Source organism: Arachis hypogaea, chromosome 7, assembly GCF_003086295.3.
Source record: "Arachis hypogaea cultivar Tifrunner chromosome 7, arahy.Tifrunner.gnm2.J5K5, whole genome shotgun sequence".
Taxonomy (NCBI): domain Eukaryota; kingdom Viridiplantae; phylum Streptophyta; class Magnoliopsida; order Fabales; family Fabaceae; genus Arachis; species Arachis hypogaea.
The window spans coordinates 65,821,761-65,848,400 of NC_092042.1; the positions used below are offsets into that span (position 1 = coordinate 65,821,761).

At 36.3% G+C, this 26,640-nt stretch overlaps 1 protein-coding gene across 1 annotated transcript in view; it reads right to left on the bottom strand.

The window, feature by feature from the left end:
- Positions 1-9,103: 9,103 nt before the first annotated feature.
- LOC112703281 (uncharacterized) overlaps positions 9,104-26,640 on the bottom strand; it is a 29,790-nt gene continuing 12,253 nt past the window's right edge. Inside the window, exons 9-15 of the mRNA XM_025754668.3 lie at positions 26,005-26,111; positions 25,824-25,914; positions 24,956-25,097; positions 24,251-24,407; positions 22,539-22,655; positions 22,337-22,463; positions 9,104-9,537 (exon numbers count right to left, since the gene is read on the bottom strand). Of these exons, the coding sequence (XP_025610453.1) occupies positions 9,277-9,537; positions 22,337-22,463; positions 22,539-22,655; positions 24,251-24,407; positions 24,956-25,097; positions 25,824-25,914; positions 26,005-26,111 (1,002 nt within the window). The 3' untranslated portion in view covers positions 9,104-9,276. The remainder of the gene's footprint in view (positions 9,538-22,336; positions 22,464-22,538; positions 22,656-24,250; positions 24,408-24,955; positions 25,098-25,823; positions 25,915-26,004; positions 26,112-26,640) is intronic.

The following is a 26,640-nucleotide window of genomic DNA, read 5'->3' on the forward strand; positions in this document are numbered from 1 at the left end:
TCCGACTTGTTGGAGCTTGAGGTGCTGTTGGTCCTTGATTCACCGGAGGGTGGTGGTACTTGCAAGAGACTCCGAAACTTAAGTTAGCACGGGGTTTAAGCAGGTTTTTTGTAGAATTGGAGTATCCATTATACTTGGGTACTCCAGTGCATTTATAGTAGTGTGGAGTGACCGCCCTTGAGATACGTATATTATCATATCTTATCTTTTGTGGGCGAAATCACTTATCTTTTGGCCAGCCGCCTTCAGGTGGGCTGTGTTTCTCTGCTTTGGGCCTGTTTTGGGCCTCTATGGCGATTTGGCCGAGCTCCTTGGGAAGAGATCGGTGACGAGCCAACCTTACAAAAGGTCGATCGTTTCGTCTTCGTCCAACCCGGACCGTATAGCTCGGTCCAGGGTATGAACAATGCTCCTGCTTGAGATTCGATCTTCCCCTTGAGGTCGTGTTTTTAAACTTCGACCCCTTTGAGGAAGTCGTGTTCAAGCATTATGTCTGATCTTGTTCCTTCTTCAAAATGTCTTTCAAAAAATGTGATGCGTTTTTTTTCTTTAAATGCGGCATTGTTCCCTAGCACATTAGTTTTGGATTTACGTGAGCGCTTTTAAAGCCTTTTAATAGGGTTTTAATTCCTTTTTGCCGTTTCGTTCCCTCCTTCATTTAAAATCAAAGAGATTTGGATTTTTCAGTTCTTTCTTCTACCTTCATCTGTTTCGTTTCCATTATTCTTCTGAAAAGAACGCCCTCTTGCCAAAACTTTGCCCTAAGCTTTTCTTCTTTCTTTGAATTTTTGAAGCTTTCATTTGGACCGTTTGTGCTTTCGCCACGCATCCGTTGCTGTTTCTCGTTCTCCTTTGCAGGTTAGTGCTTTGCTTTATATCCTTTCTTATTTTTACATCTTTTAATCGTCGTCATTCTTTGTGCTTTACTGCTGCATGCTTCCTTTTTGCACAAAGTTTTGATCTTGCTGAGCCTTATTTTGAAAAGGTCGAAGCTTTCTTGGTGATTATTGGATGCCTTTATTTCTTTGAAGTCGCAATCTTTTTGTTTTGCTGTTTTTCGTGAAGAAATGTTGGTGTCTGGGTTTCTGTTTGCCTCCTTGTGTTTTCTTTTATTTGAGAGGGTTAGGGATTTGGCTTTTGCGTCATTTCTTTTTCTGTATTCTGTTCTGTTGCCTCTAAAGGGTGCCATGAGCTTTTGGTGTTTGATTTTTCCTTTTGGTGAATCTTGGGGAGCCCTTTGTTGCTATACCTCTTGCTTGTCGGTTGTTTTCTTCCTTTTTTTTCTGTCCAAGTTATTTAGTAGTGACCCTTTTTATTTTCTTGCTGTAGGTGTAGTTGCTCTATGACTTCTCGTAAGAATATTGTCGAGATGTCCACAAAGGTCCCTGCTGGTATGGCCGATTGGTTAGATTCCATAGTCCTGATGTGTGTTACCGTAGCCGACCCGGAATACTGTGAGAAGCTTAGGAGGTTTCATAGGATTTGTGAGTGTAGAAAAGATGAGAAAAATTATGAACTGGTGTCACCCGACCCTGAGGAGAGAGTTAGCTTCCCTCCCTTAGATCGGACAGAGTGTCCTTTCTTTTATGCCTATGACTATTTCTTTAGCCAGTTAGGTATTACCCTCCCTTTTACTGCTTTTGAAACCAAATCTTGTGGAACTGTAATGTGGCCCCTTCACAGCTTCTTGGGCCTTTATAAAGATCTTCCAGTTGCTGTGCCAAGAACTAGGCGTCCATCCTTCCCAGTCCCTTTTCCTTTACCTGTTTGTACTGACCAAACCGAGAGTGGCCAAGAAAAAGGCTTCTTGGATCTCCTTTCGAGCTTGGATCTCCTTTCGAGCTACCCAGGGGAGAAAGGTTTTTTCCATGTTTGATGGCTCTTTTCTTGACTTTAAGAACATTTATTTTAAAATCTGAGCTGTTGAGGGTGTTCACTCTTTCTTTCTGGATGAGAATGACGAGCCGACCTTTCCCTTATAGTGGCGGAAAGATACAGTAGTTCTTATGTATCCTTGGGAGAGTTTAAATGAAGTAGAACAGGCTTTCGTGGGTGTTTTAGAGGAGCACTGGGGGGAGCCTCCTCATCTGGATACTAAGAGGTTTCTAGGAGATCCTTCCCTCCTCCATACCGAACTAGGTAGTATCCGTCTTCTTTTTTCATAGAGAAAGTTTTCTTTCATTGTTTTTGATCTTGTCCTTTTTTGCTGTGTAATTGTTTTCCTGGTTTCTTTTCAGATATGGTGTCCTCTTCAGATTCGATGAAAATGTTTCACAAGGCAAAGAAGGCAGTGGCTGCCCAGAACTTGTCAAAGAAGACTTTGGGGGAGGGGTCTTCACAACTGCCTCCGAAGAAGATGGAATCTGATCCCCAAGGGCGGAGAAAGATCATCCCGACCCCTCGAGTTCGGACGGTTTCTTCGGATCCGCCCGTGATGACCTCTGGTGCGACATCCTCTCCTACTGCGGCTGGTCCTCCTCCGAAGAAGCAAAAGATTGTTGGGACTTATAATTTGAATGATAAAGAGTTCGATGGTGTGGCCTTTGCCTCAGAGTTGATTTCTCCTTATGGAAAGGTTCCGCTGGATGACGTGTCAATCCTCCACCATCTTGATTTTATATCGAGCAACAACATTCGGATGGCCACTATTAGTGCGTCGTTATCTTGAGTTATCCGGGAGTCCCCGGTCCGTGCTACCAAGGCCTTTATAGAGGAGGCCAAGGCTAAGTACAACAGGGTGAAAGGTCTGAAGGACGAGCTGGATACCAAGGTTGCTAAATTGGAGATTGATGTAGAGAGGGAGAAGACTCGGGCTACTGCTGCAGAGGCGGCTACAAATCTGGCCGAGGAGACGGCTAAAAAATACAAGGAGAGCTATACCGGCACATATGGCAAGCTCTTGGAGACCAGGGAGAGGCTTCAATCTGTCCAGGATGATTACGCCGAACTTCAAGGCCATATGGTGAGCAGTATGACTGACATGTATGAAAATATGAAAGCCCAGGTTCGGGAAAGAATTTTCCATATAACTTACTTGCTCAACAGAGGATTGGCCATAATCAAAACATTCACCTGAGAGATTCCTCCACTAAAATCATAGGAGCCATCATGTGCATTCACAACTGAGACTTGCATGTTTTCTAATTGTTGAGTGATGGCATTGATTTACTGTGACATGCTTTTGTTTTGAGCTAGAATAGTATCCAAGACATTCAATTCCATGAATCCCTTCCTCATTGTTCTTTCTGAAGAGTATAGATACTAATTATTGGCCACCATCTCTATCAATTCCAAAGGCCTCATAAGTGGTCTTCGCCATGTGCAGAGATTCTCCTACAGAGTTATCCAATGAGTTTCTTTGAAGCCAGAGTGATCCCATCATAAAAGATTTGCAATTGCATCCAATCTAAGAATATATCTGGAGGGCACTTTCTTTTCATACCCTTGTACCTCTCCCAAGCTTCATAGAGAGACTCGCCATCTAGTTGTCTGAAACTTTGATTGTCTGTTTTCAGCTTTATCAACCTTTAAGGCAAGAAGAATTTGGTTAAGAGCTTACTGACCAAATCCTCCTAGGTTGCTATACTTTCCTTGAGTTGTGTCTCGAGCCACTGACTGACCCGGTTCCTCATGACAAACGGGAACAACAACCACCAGTAAATATTAGCAAGAACCCCATTAGTCTTGACTGTATCACAGATTCGTAGGAAGTTAGAGATGAACAAGTTGGGGTCTTCTTGAGAACTCCCATTAAACTGACAGTTTTGTGGAACTAAAATGATGAGTTGAGGCTTCAACTCGAAGTTATTAGCATTCACCAGAGGAATAACAATACTACTGCCATCATTTTCAAGATTAGGGTTAGTGTACGACCCCAGAGTTCTTCTTACTGGTGGGATATTGTTGGGATTATTGACAACAAGATGATCATTATTCTCCGCCATACTGACTTCAGTTTTCTCTTTAGTTTCATCCCAAGGTCTTCTTCAACTCTCTAAGCTCCAACTTGTTGCCTTTGTCTGCTAAGAATGCTTTCAATCTCGGGATCGTAGTAAAGAGGTTCTTTATCTCTGTTTTCCAACATAAACACTCAAAAAATAAGGACAATTGTGATTCTCTACGTCATAGTGAAGAGAATTTCTAGTGAAGTAACTAACAAAAATTAAATAAAATAAAAAGTCTAATCTAGGTAATCAATCAATTGGTAGTTGTTAATCACTATTAATCCCCGACAATGCCACCAAAAACTTGATGCGGATTTTACAAACTACAAACTCTCGGCAAATGCACCAGATCATATCAAATAATACCACGGAAGTGGGTTATTGTTTCCACGAGAATTAACAAATTAAGCAAGCAACAGTCAATTAATTATTCTAGTCAGACAATCAAAATTTAGGGATTCAAGAGCAAATAGAATAAAAACAAAGAATTAAACAAGATCAATTATAAGCGTGTAAAAAATAATATGAGAGAAAAGTTAAGGTGTCCGAAATATTTAAATTTTTGGATTAATGATTATTATTATCTACTTTGATTATGCAGAGATATAATTCATGGCAAACCCTAAGTAATTGAACCCCAATCCCTTGACAATTCAATTTCTCCTAAGCTAATCAACCGTTAATTCCTTGAACAATTAAATATTTTAAGAGATTAAATACAATTTCCAGTTTAAAGGACACATGATTCTCAAGAACCAATCCTAATTGATTTTATGTCACTTATCAAATTAGTTTCAGACAATTGAAGAATTATGAGAAAGGGTTTCTAGCTTAATTCCAAAGATTAACTTTTCCAAGATCCAATAGAATTCAATTTAGATTAGAGTTATTTTCTAGTATACTCTAATCCTTAAGATGAAGAACGAAACTGAATTCTTGAATAAAAATCAGTGCATTAATCAAAATAGAAAAACCAAAGTATTAATCCATCAAAATAAATAGAACTCCTAACCTTAGCAATGGAGGTTGTTGCTCATGGTGAAAAAAATAGAAATCCTAATTTTGTGTGTAAAGAGAAAAAGGAATGAAGGGGAGAGGTGAGAGATCAGAGGAACGACGCTTCTTTTTTATATCAGCGTGAGATTGGGCTCTGGGTCATATTGCTGGTGTTTAGCGCCACTTGGGTGGCGTTTGGCGCCAGGTATGATGCAATTCGTGACTCCTTGCTTCCCGTCTGACGTTTAGCGCTAGTTTCTTGGTGTTTTGCGCCAAGGCTCCTGAAAGGTTGTGAAGCTAGGTCGCGGACTGGCGTTTAGCACCAATGTCACGACGTTTAGCACAGTGAGTCTAGAGAGTAAGCATATACTATTATATATCATTTGAAAGATCTGGAAGTTGGCTTTCTAATTCCACAGGAATCACGTCATTTGGACCTCTATAAATCATGTTATGCTCGTTAAAGTGTGAAGAGATCAGGATTGACAGCATCCACGAATTATTTTTGCACTTGTCTACAATTCTTAGTTCCTCGTTGTTATTTTCTTTAAGTTTTCAACACTTTCCTACATAAATCAAAACTCAAAGCAACTCTAAGAAATATTGATTGAAAGCATAAGAGTATTAATAAAACTATGGAAATCACTAACTTTATTTAAATAAATAATGACTAAAAACAACTAAAGATGCTCATGTATCATTAATCCCGCTTATTGTGGACTAATATGATAGGCAAGGACAGTGGTTAATCCCGCTTACATGTTCTGGCCTTCTGGACAAGGACGGTTGGTGAATTCCGCTTGCTTGTGGAACCTACGGGTAATGACGGTTGGTTACTCCCGCTTACTCGTGTCGAGTTGTAGCAATAAAACCAATGCGTGAGCTCACAACCAATAGGACAGGCATGCGTCATACTGCATTTTTTTGCTATTGTTTAGGTGTGCTTAAGTGTTTTGGTTTTCCTATCTGATAAATTTCGTCTAATTGTTAATTGTGTTACTTGCTGTAACTGCTCTCTAATTGTATTTGCCTTGCATTATTTGTGCTTGTGATTGATTATGTTTTGAGATTGAGTGTTGGATGGATATATTGGGCTGGAGGCCGAGATTTAATTATATTTTGGGCCGAAGGCTGTGATTAGTTATGCTTGGGTCGGAGGCCGTGATTGGTAAGTTTGGATTGATTGGTCCTGTTGTACGTATTGAAATGATATGTGATTTATCGAGATTGGAGCTTTATATAAATAAGGATACACTTTTGGATTTTTGAATTGTTTATATGTCGATGTTTGAATATATTCATAAGACGAATGATAGTCGCTGTGGCTGAAATCCATACTCTTTTTATACGTATCCTCTTATAACAATTTCAAACTTCTCTAATGAGACCGTATGGTTAGATTCTCACCCCATACAGACTTCTCTTTTCAGAAGATGGACGAAGAAGCTTGTGAAGGGATTTTAGTGTGTTTGGTTATGTGATATCATTATATTAGCTTAGTGATTATTTTCCCTCACCATTATCATTATATTTTTATAAGAGGGATAGGAATCGTTATTGTAATGTTTATAAGTTAATGTATAAAGAACTCTGGTTATTATTTATGTGTGTGTCTGTGAGAGTGCGTGCGTGCGTGTGTGTGTGTGCGTACGTGTGTGTGTGTGTGTGTGTCACTTACACCACTTTCCATCGTACGTTTGACGATTTGGCCTGATGGCAAAATGGGATAAGTATAAAACTTTAAGTCTTCTATATGTTGAAAATGTCTGACTATTGATTCTAATTTAGTGGATTTAGGGTTGTAGGTTTGAACTGCTAAAAGTGTTTGATATATTGTGATTAATGATTCTTGATAGTTGATTATAGTTTTAGTGGATTTAGGATTGTAGGTTTGAATTGCTGAACGTGTTTCATTTTTTCTGATTATTGAATTACTGAAAGTGTTTGATTATGAATTCTAGTTTAGTGGATTATAGGTTTGAATTGCTTCTTGATTATTGTCTGTTGTTCATTGATTTTTGGCATTTGGTTCTATTTAAGTTAATTGTTTATGGATAGAGTTTGTAGCGTATTTCAGTTATAGATGAAACTCTACCGAAATTTCTGTAAAAATCTCTATATATTATGGTTATTTACTTCTGAAGTTTTAATTTATATTGCCATATTAGTTTGTTTGTGAATTGTTGATAATTTGCGTCAAATAACACATGTACTCAGGAGATGACCAACATCATCAAGTTGATATACCACCATCCATGGCCGAGCTACAAGAATATCCCATCTGAGCCCAGAGAGTGATGGTTTTAGAAATGGGCGGTAATTAATATTTTTTAGTTTCAAATCTTCTTAACTAGCTTATATCTTCTATTTTGATTAACTAATTTTAAAATTTCTTTGTACAACTGAACTTTATATGGGATGCTGAACACGATGCCCTCATCAAGAAGATATATGACCATCAAATGGGTCAGCAACTGCAACAGATGCTGGAAGATGTTCATGAGGGGCACGAGCACCTCACGATCTGGTTCTGGCCGAAAGTCAAGAAGGCTTTGTTAGTTAACTGGGAGACCGATGAGAGGATTAGGCATCAACATCTCACAAATAGAGCTATCATGGCATCGACCAGGTCGTCTAGGTATACCTGCGGCTCAGCGGCCTTCATGAAGACTAAGGCCAGGCTGGTATGTAGCTTCTTTAATTTTGTTATTAGTTTAGTTATATTCTTTGACATAATGCAACATGTGTAGTCGAAGTCGTTGGATCACGATACGACATTGGCAAAGACGTTGAAGTACACCCACAGTTTGAACAAAAAGAGATTTGCTGATCAACGGTCTTAGGATCCTTACATGAGTAAACATCTGATATTGTGATATAAAATTAGAGATTAAATTTATAATTATTGTACTAATCATAATAACATGTGTTACACAGAAGTCTTACACACAGAGACTAGAGGCTGCGACTCAACAATCTCAGCAAAATGGGGAGGATATCGATGGCTTTGCTGCTTCAGTCATCAATCCGGCCTCAGTGTTGTACAAGAACTGCGTATACGGACTAAGGTCATTCTTTGCCAGCAGCCTCTGCACCTCCATACCTCCACGTTGAGACCATCATCCGCCTCTATCATCAGTTGAGCTGTCGACCCCGAGGAAGGCATTGATTTGAGGCTGCAGGCGTATGAACTCATCCGCAGCCTTCACGAGCAGGCGCAGGAGCTGGCCGATTATCGGGAGAGGTATCAGGAGATCCTCACACACGTGGCAGACACAAATGACCACAGGCTGGAGTGGAGGGAGCAGCTGGAGCGGCTCAGTGGATAGAGGCTTAGATGGAGGTGTACTAGGCTCAGATACGCATCGCTGACATCATCCTTGCTGGTGGTAGCAGTGCTGCTGGTGACGCACAGACATTACCACCTTTTGCACGCCTCAACAAGACCACGGGAACAATGACGAAGACTACATGAATCTTTAGTGATTATGACTTTAATTTCGTTTTATTGTTTCATTTTATTTATTTGATTTATTTAACTTTTAACTTATTTGAACATTTGATATTTAATATTACATAATTGGTTTCTATTATTGATAAATTGACCATTAATTGTGTGAAAGATAAATTTAAATAAAAAATTTTAAAAATTGGGTCACATTTTTTTTAAATTGACATTACCGTCGGATTTATCAAGAAAATTATTCGATGGTCATAGTGCAGGAAACAACATATTGTGGCGCCAACATTATCATCGGAAAAATTCGACGGGAACCAAAAGGTTTTTTGGATAGGTAATCTGTCGCAGACTCCGACGATAATTACTGTTGGACAAAAAATCCGACGATAACTATTTACCGACGAGATTTATACCATTCGATTTCTTTTGACGGTAACTTAATTATCATCAGATTTTATTTATTTTTCGACGATAAATCTAAATATTCAACGTTTTTTTGTAATGTAAAGAGGGAGACATATACATAATAAAAAGAGGAAATGTGTTTTATATATATATATATATATATATATATATATATATATATATATATATATATATATATTTCTATATTATACATTAAATTGGTGAATGTATTTTTAATATTATTGAATATAGAGTATGGAAAAATTAATTTTTAGAGAAATACATTTAAAAAATACTCTTGTAAGTCTTAACCCATTCTCGATGTGTTCATTAACTGTGATGACTTGTATGTTAACTTAAAATACAGCAAGTCATTGAGGGTGTGAAATTGTGAATAGTAATTATTGTCACTAATGTATACATATTAGAAATGTCAAGATATAGATTAAATCATTTGAACCTGAACGGCAACTAAACCTGAATTTCTTTTACAGAAGAAGAATTGGGACACTCAAAACGAATATAGTCATACATTATTCCCTGAAAGGGGCCTGTAGCGATGGCCTGAGTTAGATAAATGGTATTGTTTCCTTCCAATAATTGATGGGCAAGCACATCAATGTTGAATAGCCAGTATAGTCCATGAATTCCATGTCTAGCTATTGCATTGTCGTTTCCAATAACCCCGGTTGTAAATAGTGGAGGATCTTGCTTTTCATCATTCACTCTAACCTTTAAATGCCAAAAGAATAATACATTAATACTTATAATAAGGGATGAGACATACATATAGAATGGAAGTCGAAAGCATTCACTATTTTATAATTTTTTTTCTCTAATAATAAACCTAGCAGCATTCAATCTTCGCTCTCTAAGAGTTAAATTTATAGGTTGTAGCACTAATAACTTTCACTCTTCACTCTAAAAAAAGTGAAGATTAGCATTCTCCTTTTTCCCCATACAATAAACTTTAAGGATCATTTTTAATTAAAGTATATATAAAGAAAAAAATTCATTGTTTAGAATTTAAATTTATAAATCTATCCTTCATATTCTGTACAAAATGGTACATATATAAGAAGGGTAAATTATATAAATAAATAAAGTGCAGGCTAAAATTATTCAATTTCATTCAATATTTTTTAAATAATTTTCATTTCGATCTTTTACTTACTCTATATAAATTTCTCCAGAGTGTAGATGTTTCAAAATTTATACATAAACTACTATAAAATATAGAAATTTATGTGAAAATTAGCTAAAATTATATAAACTGCTAGAGACAATAACAATTTATGAAAAAATAACTTCAACATGTAAATTGCAACAGACTGCAACGTTTACAAAAATATTTAGTTTTATATCCATATGTATTAAATGTATATGTAAATTAGATAAATAATTTTACATATTAAAATCTAAATATTAGAAAAATCTATTTAAATTTTAAAAATATAATGTATAAAATTAAAGTATAAATAATACCAATTTTTTTTCACACAATTGATTCATATTGGCTTAAAAAGTTATATATGTGATTTATGTACAAAAATTTAAGAAATAAATATTATTATGTGCTTTAAAAAAATAAATATATATGTGCAATTTTTTAAAGTTTAAATTTAATATTAAAATTTATTTTTATCTAAAATTATATTAATTTTACATCATATTTTGTACAAATTGACATGCATGATGAGTTGACTAGGAGAATAATTTTTTTTTATATATAGTAGCTGGTACATATGATGTATTTGTAGTGTTTATTGTCTATTGATGAACATTAATTATAAATTTTTTTTTGAAGCTCAAATTTAATAACAATATAATTCCTTATAATTAATGTAAACTTAAAAATTATAAATTTAGTTTTGATACACTGTCAGTGTAAAGTAGTTTTATAGGTAAATTTTATTACGTAATGACATATTAGTAAAAATAACTACCTTTCATATTGACCACGTGAATAGTCATCCAAAAGAACGGATATGATTACACGACTGTGTAAAAAATTTTACAATATCAGTGTATCAAAATTAAACTCTAAAATCTATTTCTTGATACATTTAAGAGTTTATATATTTGCAAAGAGTTATATTATATCCCTAGTTTTATACAAAACAATTTAAATATTAAAATCTCAATATTAGAAAAATTTAAAAATATTTAAAAAAATGTAAGATTCTAAATTAAAGTAGAATTTATTAGAATTCAATTAGCTTAAAGTAGAATAAGAAAGGGTATAGCTTTTTTTTTTAAAGTTTATTAATAAGTATTAATATGTCTATTAATTTATTTTTTACAAATTAAATATAAATAATTATAACAAATTTAAATTCAGATAAGATAATAAAAATATTATATTAAATCCAAAGATTATAGATTCAATTATTTGAATTTACAAAAATAATTTTTTATGATTATATTTTAAAAAATAATTATGCAGAAAATTTCGCTAGCTTAGTTAAATATGTGTGATAAATAAAAGAAAAAAGATTTAGCTGGCTAGCTAAAGTCGAAAGGAAGTAAAAAAAAATTATATCAATTCTAAAGAAAAAAAGTTGAATAGGTTTCTTACTTTATCATTTAGTTATTACTATTTAATAAATAAATAAATAGACAAGGGTGCAGAGAGAGATAAAGAGACTAGAAAGAAAGAAACTGGATATGTTTGGTGGGAAAAGAATTGTTTCTCTTTCACCTTAGGATCGAAATATAATTATTATTCAAATATTGTATTGAATAATTTTAAACTCTACTTTATTTATTTATTGTAGAGTCAAAATGTTAAATGAGGTTTTTTAGTATTGTCAGTGTTCAGTGATCTGGAGGGAATACTTTGCTTAATTTTCCATAAATTCTGAACATCATACGGTTTAAATATAAACATTTTTATTATAGTTCATGCTTGATTAATTTACCTAAGTAGTTACTGCATAAATTTTGTCTCCATTGGTGTTCAGTTCAACATTTAGGTAGTCCGCATTTTGATATATAACCAATATTCTTGATCATGTTGTCTTGAAGAGTGTGTCCTATTCTATTTGTGTTGTATGTCACGAAATTACTAATCAGCCTGTTGGTTCTAATTATATTTTGCCAACAATTAACTATTAATTTGGAAAAAAGTGAACAATGAAATGATATGTTCTCTTAATGTAAATTTTGAATTTGTTATTCAGATCTATTCCATGAGGTGAAGAAAAGAAGAAACCGAAATAAACAGGAAAAAAGGATGGAAGACCTAAATGAGAAAAATAAATAATTATAAAAATGACTAAAATTTTATAAAAAATAAAAATCATTGCTATAAACATTATGAAAAATAAATAAATATAATAATTAAGGATATATCTTTATAAGAAAATTTAGTTCTTATTTTTAAATAACATTAATCTTTTTTAGCAATTTAAGTAATAAAAGTCATTTTGAAAAATTAAATTTTTGTAACAGTTCTTGTTTGACTTGTCGTCCGGGCCCAAATGGTCTAACGATAACCTGACTCTTGAGTCCAAACCGTCCTTACGGTCCAAATAGGTTAAAGGACCGGAAATTACTAATTAACATTTAAATTCAAATATCTCTCTTATCTTAGCTAACAGATAAGATAAGATAACAAAACAAATTATATATATGGAGTCAAAAGCTCCCTTGGCTACGTTACATACCCCTAAGTTATACCTCTTAGACCCATTCTAACTTAAGCGTCAAAGTGTCTTTGCAGGTACTACCCACCGCCGCTCCAAAGGTCCAATTATGTCATCACCAAGATCAGCGGATCCCCGATCCTTCCATCAACCCGTCCAAGGCAATTCTTGTACATTGGCACCGTCTGTGGGGACTTGCGAAACCTTGGTAGCATGACAGATAACATGAAGAACAGTTTTCAAACCACCACCACAAACCAAACCCACAAACATCCCCTCAGCGCATGAACCACAGAACGATGACTACCCCCGACCCACGGGAGGGTAACCAGTGTCGTCATGCCCAGCCAACCCGTAGCAAGCAATAGCCACAAGAAAACGACCGCCGATCTGGCGAGGCCAGATCAATCGACGGTCTGGGAGGACATGCAAACCGAATAATTCAAGAGCTACACCAACGGGTATAGACCTAGAAGGTCGGGTCGCCTCTAAAGAATGATACCAGCTAGAATGAACGAGTGAAGCGATCTCTCGAACCGTGTCGCGACGAGAGAAAAGGAACGAGATATCGCCAAGCCGACATCACGGCAGGCGCTAAAACCGCAGCAGATCTCGGGAAACCAAATTCCACCATGAAGATTATGAAAGGAGACACCGGAGAGATTCCAAGAGAAGAAAGAGCGAACACGTAATAATGGGAGCTACAACATTCATCGAGAAAGTCCTAGAGGCCAAGCTACCAATAGGTTTCTACAAACCAACAGACATGAAGTATGATGACACCATGGACCCTTAGGAGCACTTAATGACCTTTGTGGCCAGGATGATCCTAGAGAGAGAAGTCGATGTAGTTCGATGCAAGCCCTTCCCGGTGATAGTAGCTAGCCCAATAATCAAGTGGTTCAACGCCCTCCCGAATGGATCAATATCCTACTTCGACAACATCTCCAAAAAAATTCATGGCACAATTTACTACACAGATTGCGAAGGCGACATCATCCTACTCAGAGTCACTCAACGACTGGACAAACCCATAAGGAAATACCTAGACAACTTCAACGATGAGTGTTTGGAGGTCGACGGGCAGACTCGGTAACCAAATTGTGCTTGACCAATGGGCTGATGAACGAAAATTTTTGAAAGCACCTCACAACCAAACCGGTCTAGACCATGCACGAAATCCAGAACGTAGCAACAGAATATATAAACGACAAAGAAGTGTGCCAAGTTGTGGCAGCCAATAAACGGAACCATGGGCACACGGCATCACTGAATAACCCATCGTTCTAAGAAGCCCCAAAAGAACATCTCAAAATCACTGCCCTCAATCGGCCGCCTAAAGTGGGAAAGTTCACGAAATATACCCCTATGTTGGCCCCAATCACCAAAATCTACCACCAGATAGCAGAGGGAGACATCATCCCAAAGGCCAGACAACTGTCAGTGCACAAGAGGCAATAAAAGCCTATACTGCGACTATCATAGAGGATACGAATACAAAATCCAAGATTACTTCGACCTCAAAGATGCTCTCATACTTGCCATTCGAGACGGAAAACTCCCTGAGTTCGCCAAAATTATTGAACAGGCTAGGAGGGTCGAAAAGGAGAAGTCACCAGGACGGGAAGGACAAAATCCTAGAACGGTGTGACCGGCACATCATGAAAGCCCGGAGACTGACCCAACCATAATAGTAAATGTCATCACTGGGAAATATGCATCTAAAAAATCCAAATCCGCATTAAAAAAGGATCTCCAAGTGCCAGCTGTAAAAGATGGAAAAAGGCCTCCTCCCTCCCACTGACAATAACATTCTCCTCCAAAGATTGCCAGAATGGCATCTCAGTAGAAGATGCCCCCTTCGTTATTTCTGCTAGAGTCGAAACTGAGTTAGCAAAGCGCATACTGGTTGACATGGGAGCCGATTCCAACATCCTCTTTAAGGGAGCCTTTGATAAGTTAGGATTTAGAAACGAAAACCTACAAAGTCACCGCAATGGAGTAACAGGACTCTGAGCTAATTTTCTCAAACCAGACGGTTCCATAGTGCAACCAATCACCAATGGAACTGGCAGCCAGAAGAAAACCATACTTTACGAGTTCGTGGTTCTAAAGGACTCCACGACTTACAACATCATCCTAGGGAGGAAGACAATCAATGACCTCTCTGTCACCATATTCACTGAATTGCTTATCATGAGTTTCCAGGTAGATGACGGAACCATAGGAACCATACATGGCGACAGGGAAGTCGCGGTGGAATGCGACAACACAAGCCTAGCCCTCCAAAAATGGTCTCGCAATGCGGCGGGAATTTTCCTAGCCGACCTAGATGCCTGACAAGTCGACCAGCCTTGACCAGAACTGGAGGGAGACATGGAGAAACTACAAATAGGGCAGATCAAGGGCGAGTTCACCTTCATCAGCATGAATCTTCCCTTCAACCTAAAAGGGGAACTCCTTAAACTGCTAAAGGAAAACAGAGAACTTTTCGCCTTTACTCCCGCTGACATACCGGGAATAGACCCAAACTTGATGTCTCACCAACTAGCTGTAGATAGGGATGTTCGCAGTGTGGTTTAAATCAGTTTTGAGTAAAAAACTCATCCGATCCAAACACTAATTTTACTTGTGGTGCGGTTTTGATTAGATGATTTTTTAAAAAGAATCTAATTCAATTTGATCCAATTTAAAGCGGTTTGGAAAGGATTGGATTTGCGATTTTATTAATTAAAAAAATAAAGATACATAACAATTCTAAACATCAAATTTTAAATAAACAACAATGACACAACAAGTCTCAACAATATCTTGAAAAACCAACAATAGAATAACAATAGAAATAAAATTATAGGAAAGCTAAAATAAATAAATAAATCTCATTTTGAACATAAGATATTTATAAATAATAATAATATATGAATAATATAAAAGCGTATAACAAATTGAAAATATTATAGCACATTGTGCGGTTTGGATTGGATTGGATCGGTTTTGAAGAGTATATCCGAAATCCGATTTGATCCATGCAATTTGAAAAATTAGAATCCAATCAAATCCAAATTAGTGTGATTTTAATTGGTTTTTAGTTTGGATTAGATTGGATGATCAGTTTAATTTGTATCAATTTGGATTCGAACACCCTCAGCCGTAGACCCCAAAGCCAAGCCGGTAGCCCAGAGGAGAAGGAAGTTGTCCTCTGGCCGGGCAAACTAAGTTAAAAAGCTAGTTAAGAGCTTACTCGAAGCTAGCTTCATCTGGGAACTACCATATGCGACCTGGAAGGCAAACGTCGTGTTGGTAAGAAAAGTAACAGCAAGTGACGAATGTGCGTTGACTACACAAACTTGAACAAAGCTTGTCCAAAAGACACATTTCCCTTACCAAATATCAATGACCTGGTGGATGCCACTTCCAGACAAGAGTACCTCAGTTTCATGGATGCCTGCTTAGGTTACAACCATATACCCATGCACAAGCCGGGTGAGGAAAAAATGGCATTTGTAACCCCCCGAAGGTACATACTGTTACATAGTCATGCCATTCGTACTAAAAAATGCGGGTACCACATACCAAACACTCGTCATGAATATCTTCAAAGACCTCCCAGAAACAAAATTGGAGGTTAAAATTGATGACATGCTAGCTAAAATGGAAACAAGCGAAAAGCTTATTGGCGATCTCAAACTCATCTTGAAAATTCTGAGGAAACACTGGATACGTCTCAACCCGGCAAAGTGTGCAGTCGAAATAAAAGCAGAGAAATTTCTGGCTTCATGATCATACAACGAGGAGTGGAGGCCAACCCGAAAAAGTGTTTGACCATTTTTGAGATGAGCAGTTCTGCAAATCTCAAGGACATCCAAAGGCTGACCGGACGACTAGACACCCTCTTCTGTTTTCTCAGAGCCTCGGCTTAGAAGGCTCTCCCCTTCTTTAGACTTATGACAAAGGGTAAAAGTTTTAAGTGGGAACCTGAATGTGTAGAGGCCTTCCAACATTTCAAAAAAATGTTAGTGGAAGTTCTCGTACTCTCGAAGCCCAAAGCGGGAGAAACATTATACCTTTACCTTTCCATAACAGAAGAAGCTTTAGCATCGGCACTGATTCGGGAAGACGAACAAGAAACACAATGGGTCAATATACTTCATAAGTAAAGTATTCCAGAACGCTAAGTTGCATTATTTCCAGCTTGAGAAGCTTGCCTATGCCCTACTCACGGTGTCCTGACGGCTTCGACAATACTTCCAAAGCCACCCTATCGTGGCCCGAATAGACTAGGTTGTTAAGCAAGTACTTCAGAAGCTAGGCTTGGCAGGGTGAATGCTTTCTTATTCGACTAAACTATCCAAGTATGAAATCTTGTTTGAAACCGGAAATGTGATCAAGGCTCAGGCCATGTTGAATTTCATCACCAAGATGATCCCGGGAAGCAAAGCTCCCAAACTGTGGAAACTCCATGTCGATGGCTCGTCGAACAACAGCTCCGACGGAGCAGGAATAATATCAGAAAATGAGAATAGGATTACTATCGAACAGTCAATTTGGTAAGAATTTCCAATATCTAACAATCAAGTAGAGTACGAAACTATCTTAGATGGATTAACGATGGCTAACGATGTCAGTGCAAAGACACTGGAGGTTTGCAGTCACTCCCAGATAGTTAGTTCCCAAATAAATGGGGACTACCAAACACGTGATCCCCTGCTATAATAGTACCTATCCAAGGTTAAGGAGCCGATTACTGAATTCGGTGGAGTGTCTATCCAACACATTCGCAGAGAAAGGAATGTGAAAGCCAACCTGCTCTCAAAGCTGGTGAGCACCAATTCATTCTTGGGAAACTGAACAATAATCCAAAAAGTCGTAAAAACACCTACCGGCGTGTCCACCTACTCGACAAACCTACCATTGTCCACCTAGCACTCATGGACTCTACCAACCCTCAAGTACCTCATCACCGGAGACCTACCCAAAGACCCGAAATAGGAAAAATGTTTGAAACGGGAGGTTGCAAAATACACCACAATAGTAGGGCAGTTATATAAGAAGGGACTGTCTCAATCCCTCTTCAAGGGCATAGATCCCAGACAAACAGACTACATACTTCATGAAATTCATAAAAGATGTTACGGCCACCATATCGAGGCAAGACCTTGGCCTAGAAAGTTATCTGAGCTGGTTACTTCTGGTCTATCATTATCAAAGATACCCTTCAACTAGTTAAAAGTTACAGACAATGCCAAGTGCACACCGACCTCCACCAAGAGGCCCCACACCAACTTACCACGATAACAATAGAATGCCCTTTATTAACCTGGGGAATCGACCTCGTGGACCTTTACTTGACGGCTCTCGGGCAACTCAAATTTCTCATGGTGGCTATTGATTACTACACCACGTGGATCGAGGTTGAAGCACTGGCCACAATCACGACCATTCTATGCTGAAAGTTCTTTTGGAGACAAGTCATAACCTGATTTAGGATCCCAGAGATTGTGATCTCAGATAATGGACCCAATTTGCGGATAAAGGCTTCAGAGAATTCTCGGAAAGACTCGGCATCTCATAAAAAATTTAGCTCGGTGGAGCACCCGCAAACGAATGGCCAAGTAGAGGCGGCCAACAAGATTATCCTAAAAGGGCTCAAGGAAAAGCTAGACGAAGCCAAGGGACTTTGGGCTGATGAACTCAGTTCTGTCCTCTGGTCGCACCGAACATCATGCTAGAGCTCGACCGAGGAGACCTCCTTCAAGCTAACATACAGCCTAGAAGCCATTATTCCTGTTGATGTCGGAGAACCCAGCCCTTGAAGGACCTTCAGAGGACACGACAAAGTCACAAAACAGGATCTCGTGGATGAGGATAGAAGCATAGTCCACCTACAAGAATTCACTTTGAAACAAAAGGTGAGCCTAAGATATATCTGAGACATGTTAAAGCATGATTTCAACCCAGAAAATCTAGTCTTACGGTGCAATGATATCGGTCCTCCCATCCCGGGAGAAGAAAAGCTAACTCCCAACTGGGAAGGACTACCGAGTTAGGGCTGTAATCGAGAAGGGAGCATACAAACTGGAACGACTCAACGGCACCGAAATACCAAGGTCATGGAACGCTGCAAACATATGGTGCTACTACTCAGAGGTAAACTCTACCGAGTTAATAACTTTAGCAAAGTTTAAAAGGTTTATTTACAGATTTTGTATTTCTTTTGTTTTTGTTATTTCCATTATCATGTTTATTTATTTTCTCGAGTACTCTTTTCTACCCAAACAAACAACAGGAGGTTTTAACGAGACCCAACCTTTAATAAAAAAGTTATTCGTTTAAGACTATCTTGATCTTTCACATTTTTACCAAAGCAAAATGGTACGAACAAAACGGCCACTCCGGAAACCGATCACCCCCGAGACCAACAAAACGGATATCCCAAAAAGCGCAAATTCAGCCCACTAAAAGGCCCAAAACATAGTTCATAAACGAACAACCTAGGAAAGGCCGACCAAAAGCAATGCATATGCCGAACAAATAGTTTACAAACTTCGAAATTTTTTTACAAAAAGCACAAAATAAAAACAACTCTAAGTCAACAATCCTCGCCTCTTTCACGGTTCGGAAGGCCCCCATGACAGACACATCAACATCGGGAGCCAATACCTAGACCTGAGCTTTCATAGCCTCCTCGATTGCTGAGATAGTATCCTTAGCATTAGCAAGTAGGCCCTCTTTGTCCTTCTTCAGCTGAACGACCTCGGCCTTCAAAGACTCTATCCGGCATGAACTGAAGTGGCTCTCGACTCAGCTTTGGTAGCCCGCTTTTGTTCCTAACCAAGCTGAGAAACAAGCGAGGTCTCTAGCTCTGAGAGACGCATAATCTCCGAGCTGGCCTCCTCATCCTTCGTAGTCTTCAAACGGGCGGTCTCAGCATCCTCTAAATGCTTCTTCAGCTTGGCGACCTCCACCTGAGAATGACAGAACTTGCCATCCAGGAGAAGCACCTGGGACAGCATTGGCTCCGCCTTCCAAACAATGGTTGCTGAATAGAGGAGAAGGTGCTAGTCAATGAAGGCCGGAGCATCAAAAACCTTATCCATCACGGAAGTAAATCCCACTTCCTCTTCGAAAGTTTCCCCACTACTCCCCTTGACCGGCCTCTTCCGCTTCTTACCGGACTGAGGGACCGAGATCTCCACGACTTCGACATCGGCACTTGTGGCCCCGGCAGCAACCACCTCCTGAGATACCATTTGCAAACCCGACTGAGAAGCAGGTTGAGGAGTTGATGGCAGAGCCCCATCACCCCACTCTCGGAATCGCGAATAAAAGTAGCCTTCAAACCTCACCAAAGTTGTCTGCCTACCAGCCATCTCAACTAGAAAACAAAGCAAAAAATCACAAGTTATAAACATGGAAATAAAACGACGTCACAAACTCGGAAACTCAGAGAAGGGAAAAACCTACCCACATAAGATATACCCGCATCGGGATCCCCCACAACTTTGCGAGGATTCAATGGTTTATCCCAAAAAATCTCCAACAAAGCATCGGCAATATCTTTGTTCTCGGGAGACAGCCCTTTATAAGTTATCCAGGTAAGATACGAAGCCTTCGCATGGAAATTCCAATAAGTGGCAATTCGGCACTCAATCTCCAGAGCCAACCAAAACGGAAGGTAACCCTGGGCCGGGCGGACCTTGAAATACTCCGCCTTAAACCCGTGGAATGAATCCTCAAACAAATTGAGGAATCAATGATTTGGCTGAGCTCGAAGAGAGATATAGCCCTTTCAATGTTTTCCTTCCTTATTCGGACTCATACAAAGAAAAAAGAATAAGAACATCTTAACCCAAGCCAGAATTTCTAAGAACTCACAAACTAGCTCAAACGTTCGAATGGCCACCTAGCTATTTGAATGCAACTGAGAAGGTGCCGCAGAAACCTTATTCAGAAGGGACATTTTGGAGAAGGGTAGCCGAATTCCCAATTTGGTGAGAATCCAAATTAAAGTAGCATACCCTCTTGTTCTCATCGGCGAGCACGAGCTCACAGTGACGCTTCGCCTCGCCTCCACCACACACGACCTCCTCACTCAGTCTAGAAAGCGTACCTGAAACATCAGAAGTCACCCAATGGCAAAGATCCGGTATGCCCCTAACCGTAAAAATCAGACTTGGGTTTTTCTAAACTGTCCTCCATCGAACCATACTTATAACTAAAGGGGGCACCACGGTCAGCTAACTCGCCAGAAATAGAGAACACCAGTCCTATGCCAAAGTCTACCAAACTTATAAAGCTATACAAAAATAGCAAAATAATGGCACCCCCTTTTCTTACTACTACAGCACGAAGAAAACCTTACAAAAAGGAAGAGACAAAGGCAAAACAGTGCACGTAATCGCAAAAGCAAGATAAAGGACGCTAACCTGTTTTCAGAAATCGAAGGAAAAGGAAAAGTGGCATGGACGCATGGAAATGCAACACCGCAGAGTCTCAGCAACCAACCCAAGGAACAACGAGCAAAGAGCGTGCAGATAGAAAAACGAAACCCAGTAGGAAAATGTAGAAAAAGAAGGAAGCAGTTACAAGAAGAAAATCAAACCTCCCAATGTTTCAAATGAAAATACAGAGGGATGAGGGGAAAAATTGAAAAAGAAACAAAAACCTCTCTCATTCCCACTAAGCATTATAATGACGCCTCGAAAAACATAATGGACGAAATCTTACCACTGGGAAACGCAACGAACAGATGCAAGGATGTCCCAGCACTCTAACAACGAACTCTCGAACTCCCAAAACTACGGATCTGCAGAACCGAAGTCACCAACATCAGCAACGAGACTATACCAACATGCTCTCATGCTCCGGGGGCAACTGTTCCGAACCTGACATCTAGGGTCCCAGACGGTCCAACGATGACTCGACTCTTGAGCCCAAACTATCCTTACGGTCCAACAGGTCAGAGGACCGATAATCACTAACTAACATTCAAATTCAAATATCTCACTTATCTTAGCTAACAGATAAGATAAGATGATAAGACAAACTATATAAAGGGAGCCAAAAACTCTATCAGGTACGTTACACACTCTAAACCTGTACCTCTTAAACCCATTTTGATTTAAGCGTTGGAGTGTCATTGTAGGTACTATTGCCGCCGCTTCAAAGGTCCGATCACATCATCACTAAGATCAGTGAATCTCCGATCCTTCCATCAACTAGGGGTGGCAACATGTACTCTACCCGCAGGTACTCAATCCGACCCCACCTAGTTGGTTAGGGTTGCCAACCCGATCCGCAGCGGATAGAGTAGGGTGCAGGTAGGGTTCTCATGCGGGTTGGGTAGGGTGTGGGTTGAGCCTCAACCCTACCTGACCAACCCGCACCCTATATATGTATATGTTATATACTTATATAAAAATATATTTTAAGTGGATGTTGAACTAAAGACCTCTCACTAAATGAAAAAAATTCTTAACCACTAAAAGAAGATCATTAATTGATAATTTAATATTTTTTTATAACCTGCGGATAGAGTCGGGTATCCGCGGGTTAAGAACGAGTAGGTTAGGGTTGAGACATTCTCAACCCACGAATAGGATAGGATTGAATTTATATAAAAATCTCAATCCGCGGGTAAGATTAGGGTTGGCTCCAAATCTTACCCTACCCTATCCATGACCACCTCTACCATCAACCCATCCAAAACAATCCTTGTACAGTCTTTCAGAGTAATTTTTTCTAAAAATAATCTAATTAAAATGTTTTATCTAATATAAAAATTTAATTATAAAGTCAAATTACAAAGATCTAATTGAAAATGTGATGAATCTATAAAAATTAAGAAAGTAATTAAAGTTTTTTTAAAAAAAAATATTCCAAACCTGTAATTCAGAGACATTTGCACTTGCAAGAGCCAATCGCAGCTTATAGGTTCCACCTGCCTCCACATGAGCAAGATCGAACTTAATTTGCCATGTAGTGCCTTGGTAAGTGCCATCATCTTTCTTCCTACATGCATTCTTCTTTCATCATGAAACACCATAGGTTAATTTATTCATAGAAATCACTTCTATATATATGTACCTGGTGACATGTGCAAAGAACCAATCTTTGCTGTAATCACTGACACCAACAGTATAAATTAAATCTTCCCTTGGGTATAACTCTGAATATCTTTCCCACAGGCCGTATTGCCTAAACCTGTTAAATAGTCACTCAAAATTTAAAATATCTTTACCACTAATAAAGTGGTTGAGAAGGGGGAAAAAAAAAAAAGAAAAAAGAAACTTCTCTTTTGGTCACAATATATGGTGTTTGCATTTTTTTTGTGAATTTTTTGTAAATAGAATACTTTTATTAGATTTTAAATATGTTTGGCTACATTTTAAAAATGTTACTTTTACTTAAAAAAAAAAGTAAATTGTTGCTTTTTCTTAAAAGAAACAATAATACATTTCTTTTAAAGAAATAGAAACAAAGGAAAATTTTGATTATTTTCATTATAAAAATATCATTTACAATTATCAATAATTATATTTATATTCTTATTTTTTTTCCCTTATCAAATTTAATTTTTCCTTCAATCCTAATTTTCCCTATACATATATACTTGTATATTCCCTTCAAATCGAAGTAATCGATCATCATCATCATTTAATCATACTAATTTTTTCTCCATGTATATATATATATAAAATTTAATTTTAATACACTGATAATATAAAAAATTTTATACAATTATATAATCATATTCATTATTTTAAATGATTATTTATGCGGCCAATATAAAAGATAATTATTTTTATTAATATGATACTATCGTATTACGTAATTAAATACACATATAAAATTACTTTTACACTATTAGTACACCAAAATTAAATTCTATAATTAAATGCTAATCTTTTATCGCCATCATGTAACCCAAATGCAGACTTCCGAAATCTTGCAGTTTTCAATCTCGCTATCTAATCAAAGTTTTTGAATGATTTTTTTAATATGTTTAGATTTTTTTTTTAGTTTTTAGATTTTTTTGTATTTTAAAAAATAACATCTAAAATTTAATAAAAAAATATCTAAAATCATAAAAAAAATCTAAAATCTAACAAAAGAAAATCCAAATTTATTAAAAAGAACATAAACATCTAAAATCATTTTTATATTTTTAAAATTGTTTTCTCTTATTTAAAAAGTCTTATTATTTTTGTGTTATTAATATGTTTTTTGTTCATCACATTTCTCATAACAAAAAATATGAGTGATATTTACGAGTTCGTAAAAACAAAAAACAAAAAAAAAAGTAAATATTTCCTTTTATATAGTTTGCTTAAAAAAAGTTCTTTCATTCTTTTGCATCTAATAAAACTAAAATTACTTTTAATAATTGAAAGTAAAAGTCTATTCGAATAAAACATAGTTTTTCTAATAATAAAATAATTATTAAAATAGAAAATAAGTATTGTTTTCAAAAATCATTCCAAACGTACGGTTATTATGTCTTAACAATTTTGTATTGAATAAGTATAGAGAATCTATTTTGAATTAGTCAATGTTATTTAATTTTTTAATTGTGAAAATTTATATTATGTTTAATATACTTTTTAAAAATTTTCCCCATAAACATATATTGTTAGATCCTTGTATTGTTCGCTTTAAATTGATTTAGGCCTACCTCCAAACTAAGCTCTGGTGGAACTCCATTACAACATTGATTAAAGAATAATAGTTTACGAGATGAAATAATTAAAGAGAATGAGAAAGAAAAAAGAAAAAAAAATTATTGAAGAGAGACTAACTTATCTGGATGATCGATATAGAGCTTGTTTATGTAATTTGGATTGGGATCAGGAACATAGAACTCGGCAGCAGAACGATCTGGAATTCCTATTTCCCATAAAGTTGGACCATCTCTTGGAGGCTCAAAAATAATGTCACTAATGTTTTTGTCACAGCCTGCATGTTTCATGCTTATAATATTAATAGTTGATTCTCAATCTTTTACTAATATAAAAATGAAGGAAATTCTTTCGTTATTTATAGAAGCGAAACGAAGAGTGATTTCAAAAATATTATTATGCATTTTTCTCTAAAACGAATAGCGTATTCAAATATGGCACAATAACTTTTATTGCATGTGCATATTTTGTAAATTTCTTTTTTCTTTTTTTTTTGTTTTTAATTCTCAACATAATATGCATAGTACTTAGTGAGTTAGAATTTCAACATTATTTCAAAATTCTCTTCCTTCTTTCAATCGTGACAACTACATATAACTCATTACTCATGTGAACATACATCAGGTATACGGTATTTTCTTTTTGGTATTAAAATATAGTTAAATACCCGAAAAAAAAAGAGATCTAAGTAATTAAGTATAAACTAAACGGGAATAAGATAGTCATTTTTTTATCTTCACAGAACATACTAATTATTAATGACTAATTTTGATTTACATTTAATGTAGTTATAATAAGATTTAGAAAAAGAAATTAAAGAAGAACCTGGAGTTATGGTGAGGAGATAATTGCTCCGATAGTCTCCAATGAAACCTGGAACCCATGCATAGATATTGTAATCGCCACTACGTATATTATCAATTGAGAAGTACCCATCATCATCTGCTATACTCCAGAATTGGTATCCCTGACCAAACACCTCACGTAAGCTAAAGTTTTGGCTTTTCAAAAATAACTTATTAAAATAAGTTTTTCCGAAAATCATAACAATTATTTTCAATAAAAATACAAATTATAAAAATTATGTTTGATAAAATTACTTTATCATTTAAAATGACTAAAAATAAATATAATATATAAACTTTGAAATTTTCAAAATAATTTTAAAAAGATTTTTATAGATTTTTTTCATTTTTAATTTTTCAAAACTAAAAATACAAGAGCATAATTTTTTATTTATAAAATACAAAGTAAAACATTTTGTATTTTTTAAATATACAAATACTGTTTCAAAAATCTTTACAAGACCGAACCTTGGCATATCTAATAATAAATGCACGGACGTACCCAAGTGTTATGTGGATTCATATAGAAGTATATATTTGATTTACATATATTAATTTGTTTCTATTATTTTATTATGACATGCATTTTTTCAACTAATAATCAATTAATAGTTGATGAATAACCTATATCTAAAGTTGATGCATTAAATTTTGGTGAAAACTCAGGCGCAGTCGATTTCACGTGAAGTTAATAGCCGAGCTGTTAAATGAAAATTTAATCAAATCAATCAAATCATATAACGACTCTCAGTTATCAACTTCATATAAAGTCGACTGTACCTGAGTTTCCACCTTAAATTTTTGTCTATAATTGCAAGTATATATATATATATATATGAAGATAAAACCTTGCATTCTCTTTGCCATGATCCAGCTTCACCAGGTGGTGCTAGTCCTACGTATGCACCTCTTGCTCCAATGAAATCGTCACTTAACATCCTGAAATATTTCAATTTTATTTTTGAGATACCTTCGAATTAAAAGCTTCAGTTGCTATTCACAGTGGAAATTATTGAAACATATATATACCTGTCTCTAACTAGTAACGTGCCACTTACACTGCCCCTTTCGCTAGAAATTTGAAAATCCTCTGAAGCTGGAAAATCATAGGGCCAGTTTTCAACTTCCTCATTCATCTGCAGAGCAATTTTTTAATCTCAGTTAGTACTTTAATTTAGTCCCTAATTGATGTATTTTTATTCTTTCTTCAGTATAAATGTAACTTCGACTTTTCTATAAAGCTTGATACGACGAGAAATTATTAATTAAATGCTTCTTGTAGTGACAAAAGTGACTATGCATTGTGTAGCTACCATTCATAAGTCAATTAATATATGGATAAAATATATTTTTATTTTTAAGATTTATAATTTTTTAAAAAATATTTTTTAATGTTTAATCTTATTCAATTTTGTCTTTAATATTTTTTATTTATTCAATTTTATTTATAACGTTTTCAATTTGTTTTAAAAATATTCTTAAACATTTTCAATTTTATCTCCAATATTTTAAAAACAAAATTGATACAATTAAATGTTTTAAAGGTATTTTTAAAATAAATCACAAACATTAAAAACAAAAAATATATTTTATTCTTAATATAAAAATCAGAAATTAAAAACACAAATAACTCATAATTTTCGTTCCGGTACAATTTAATATAGA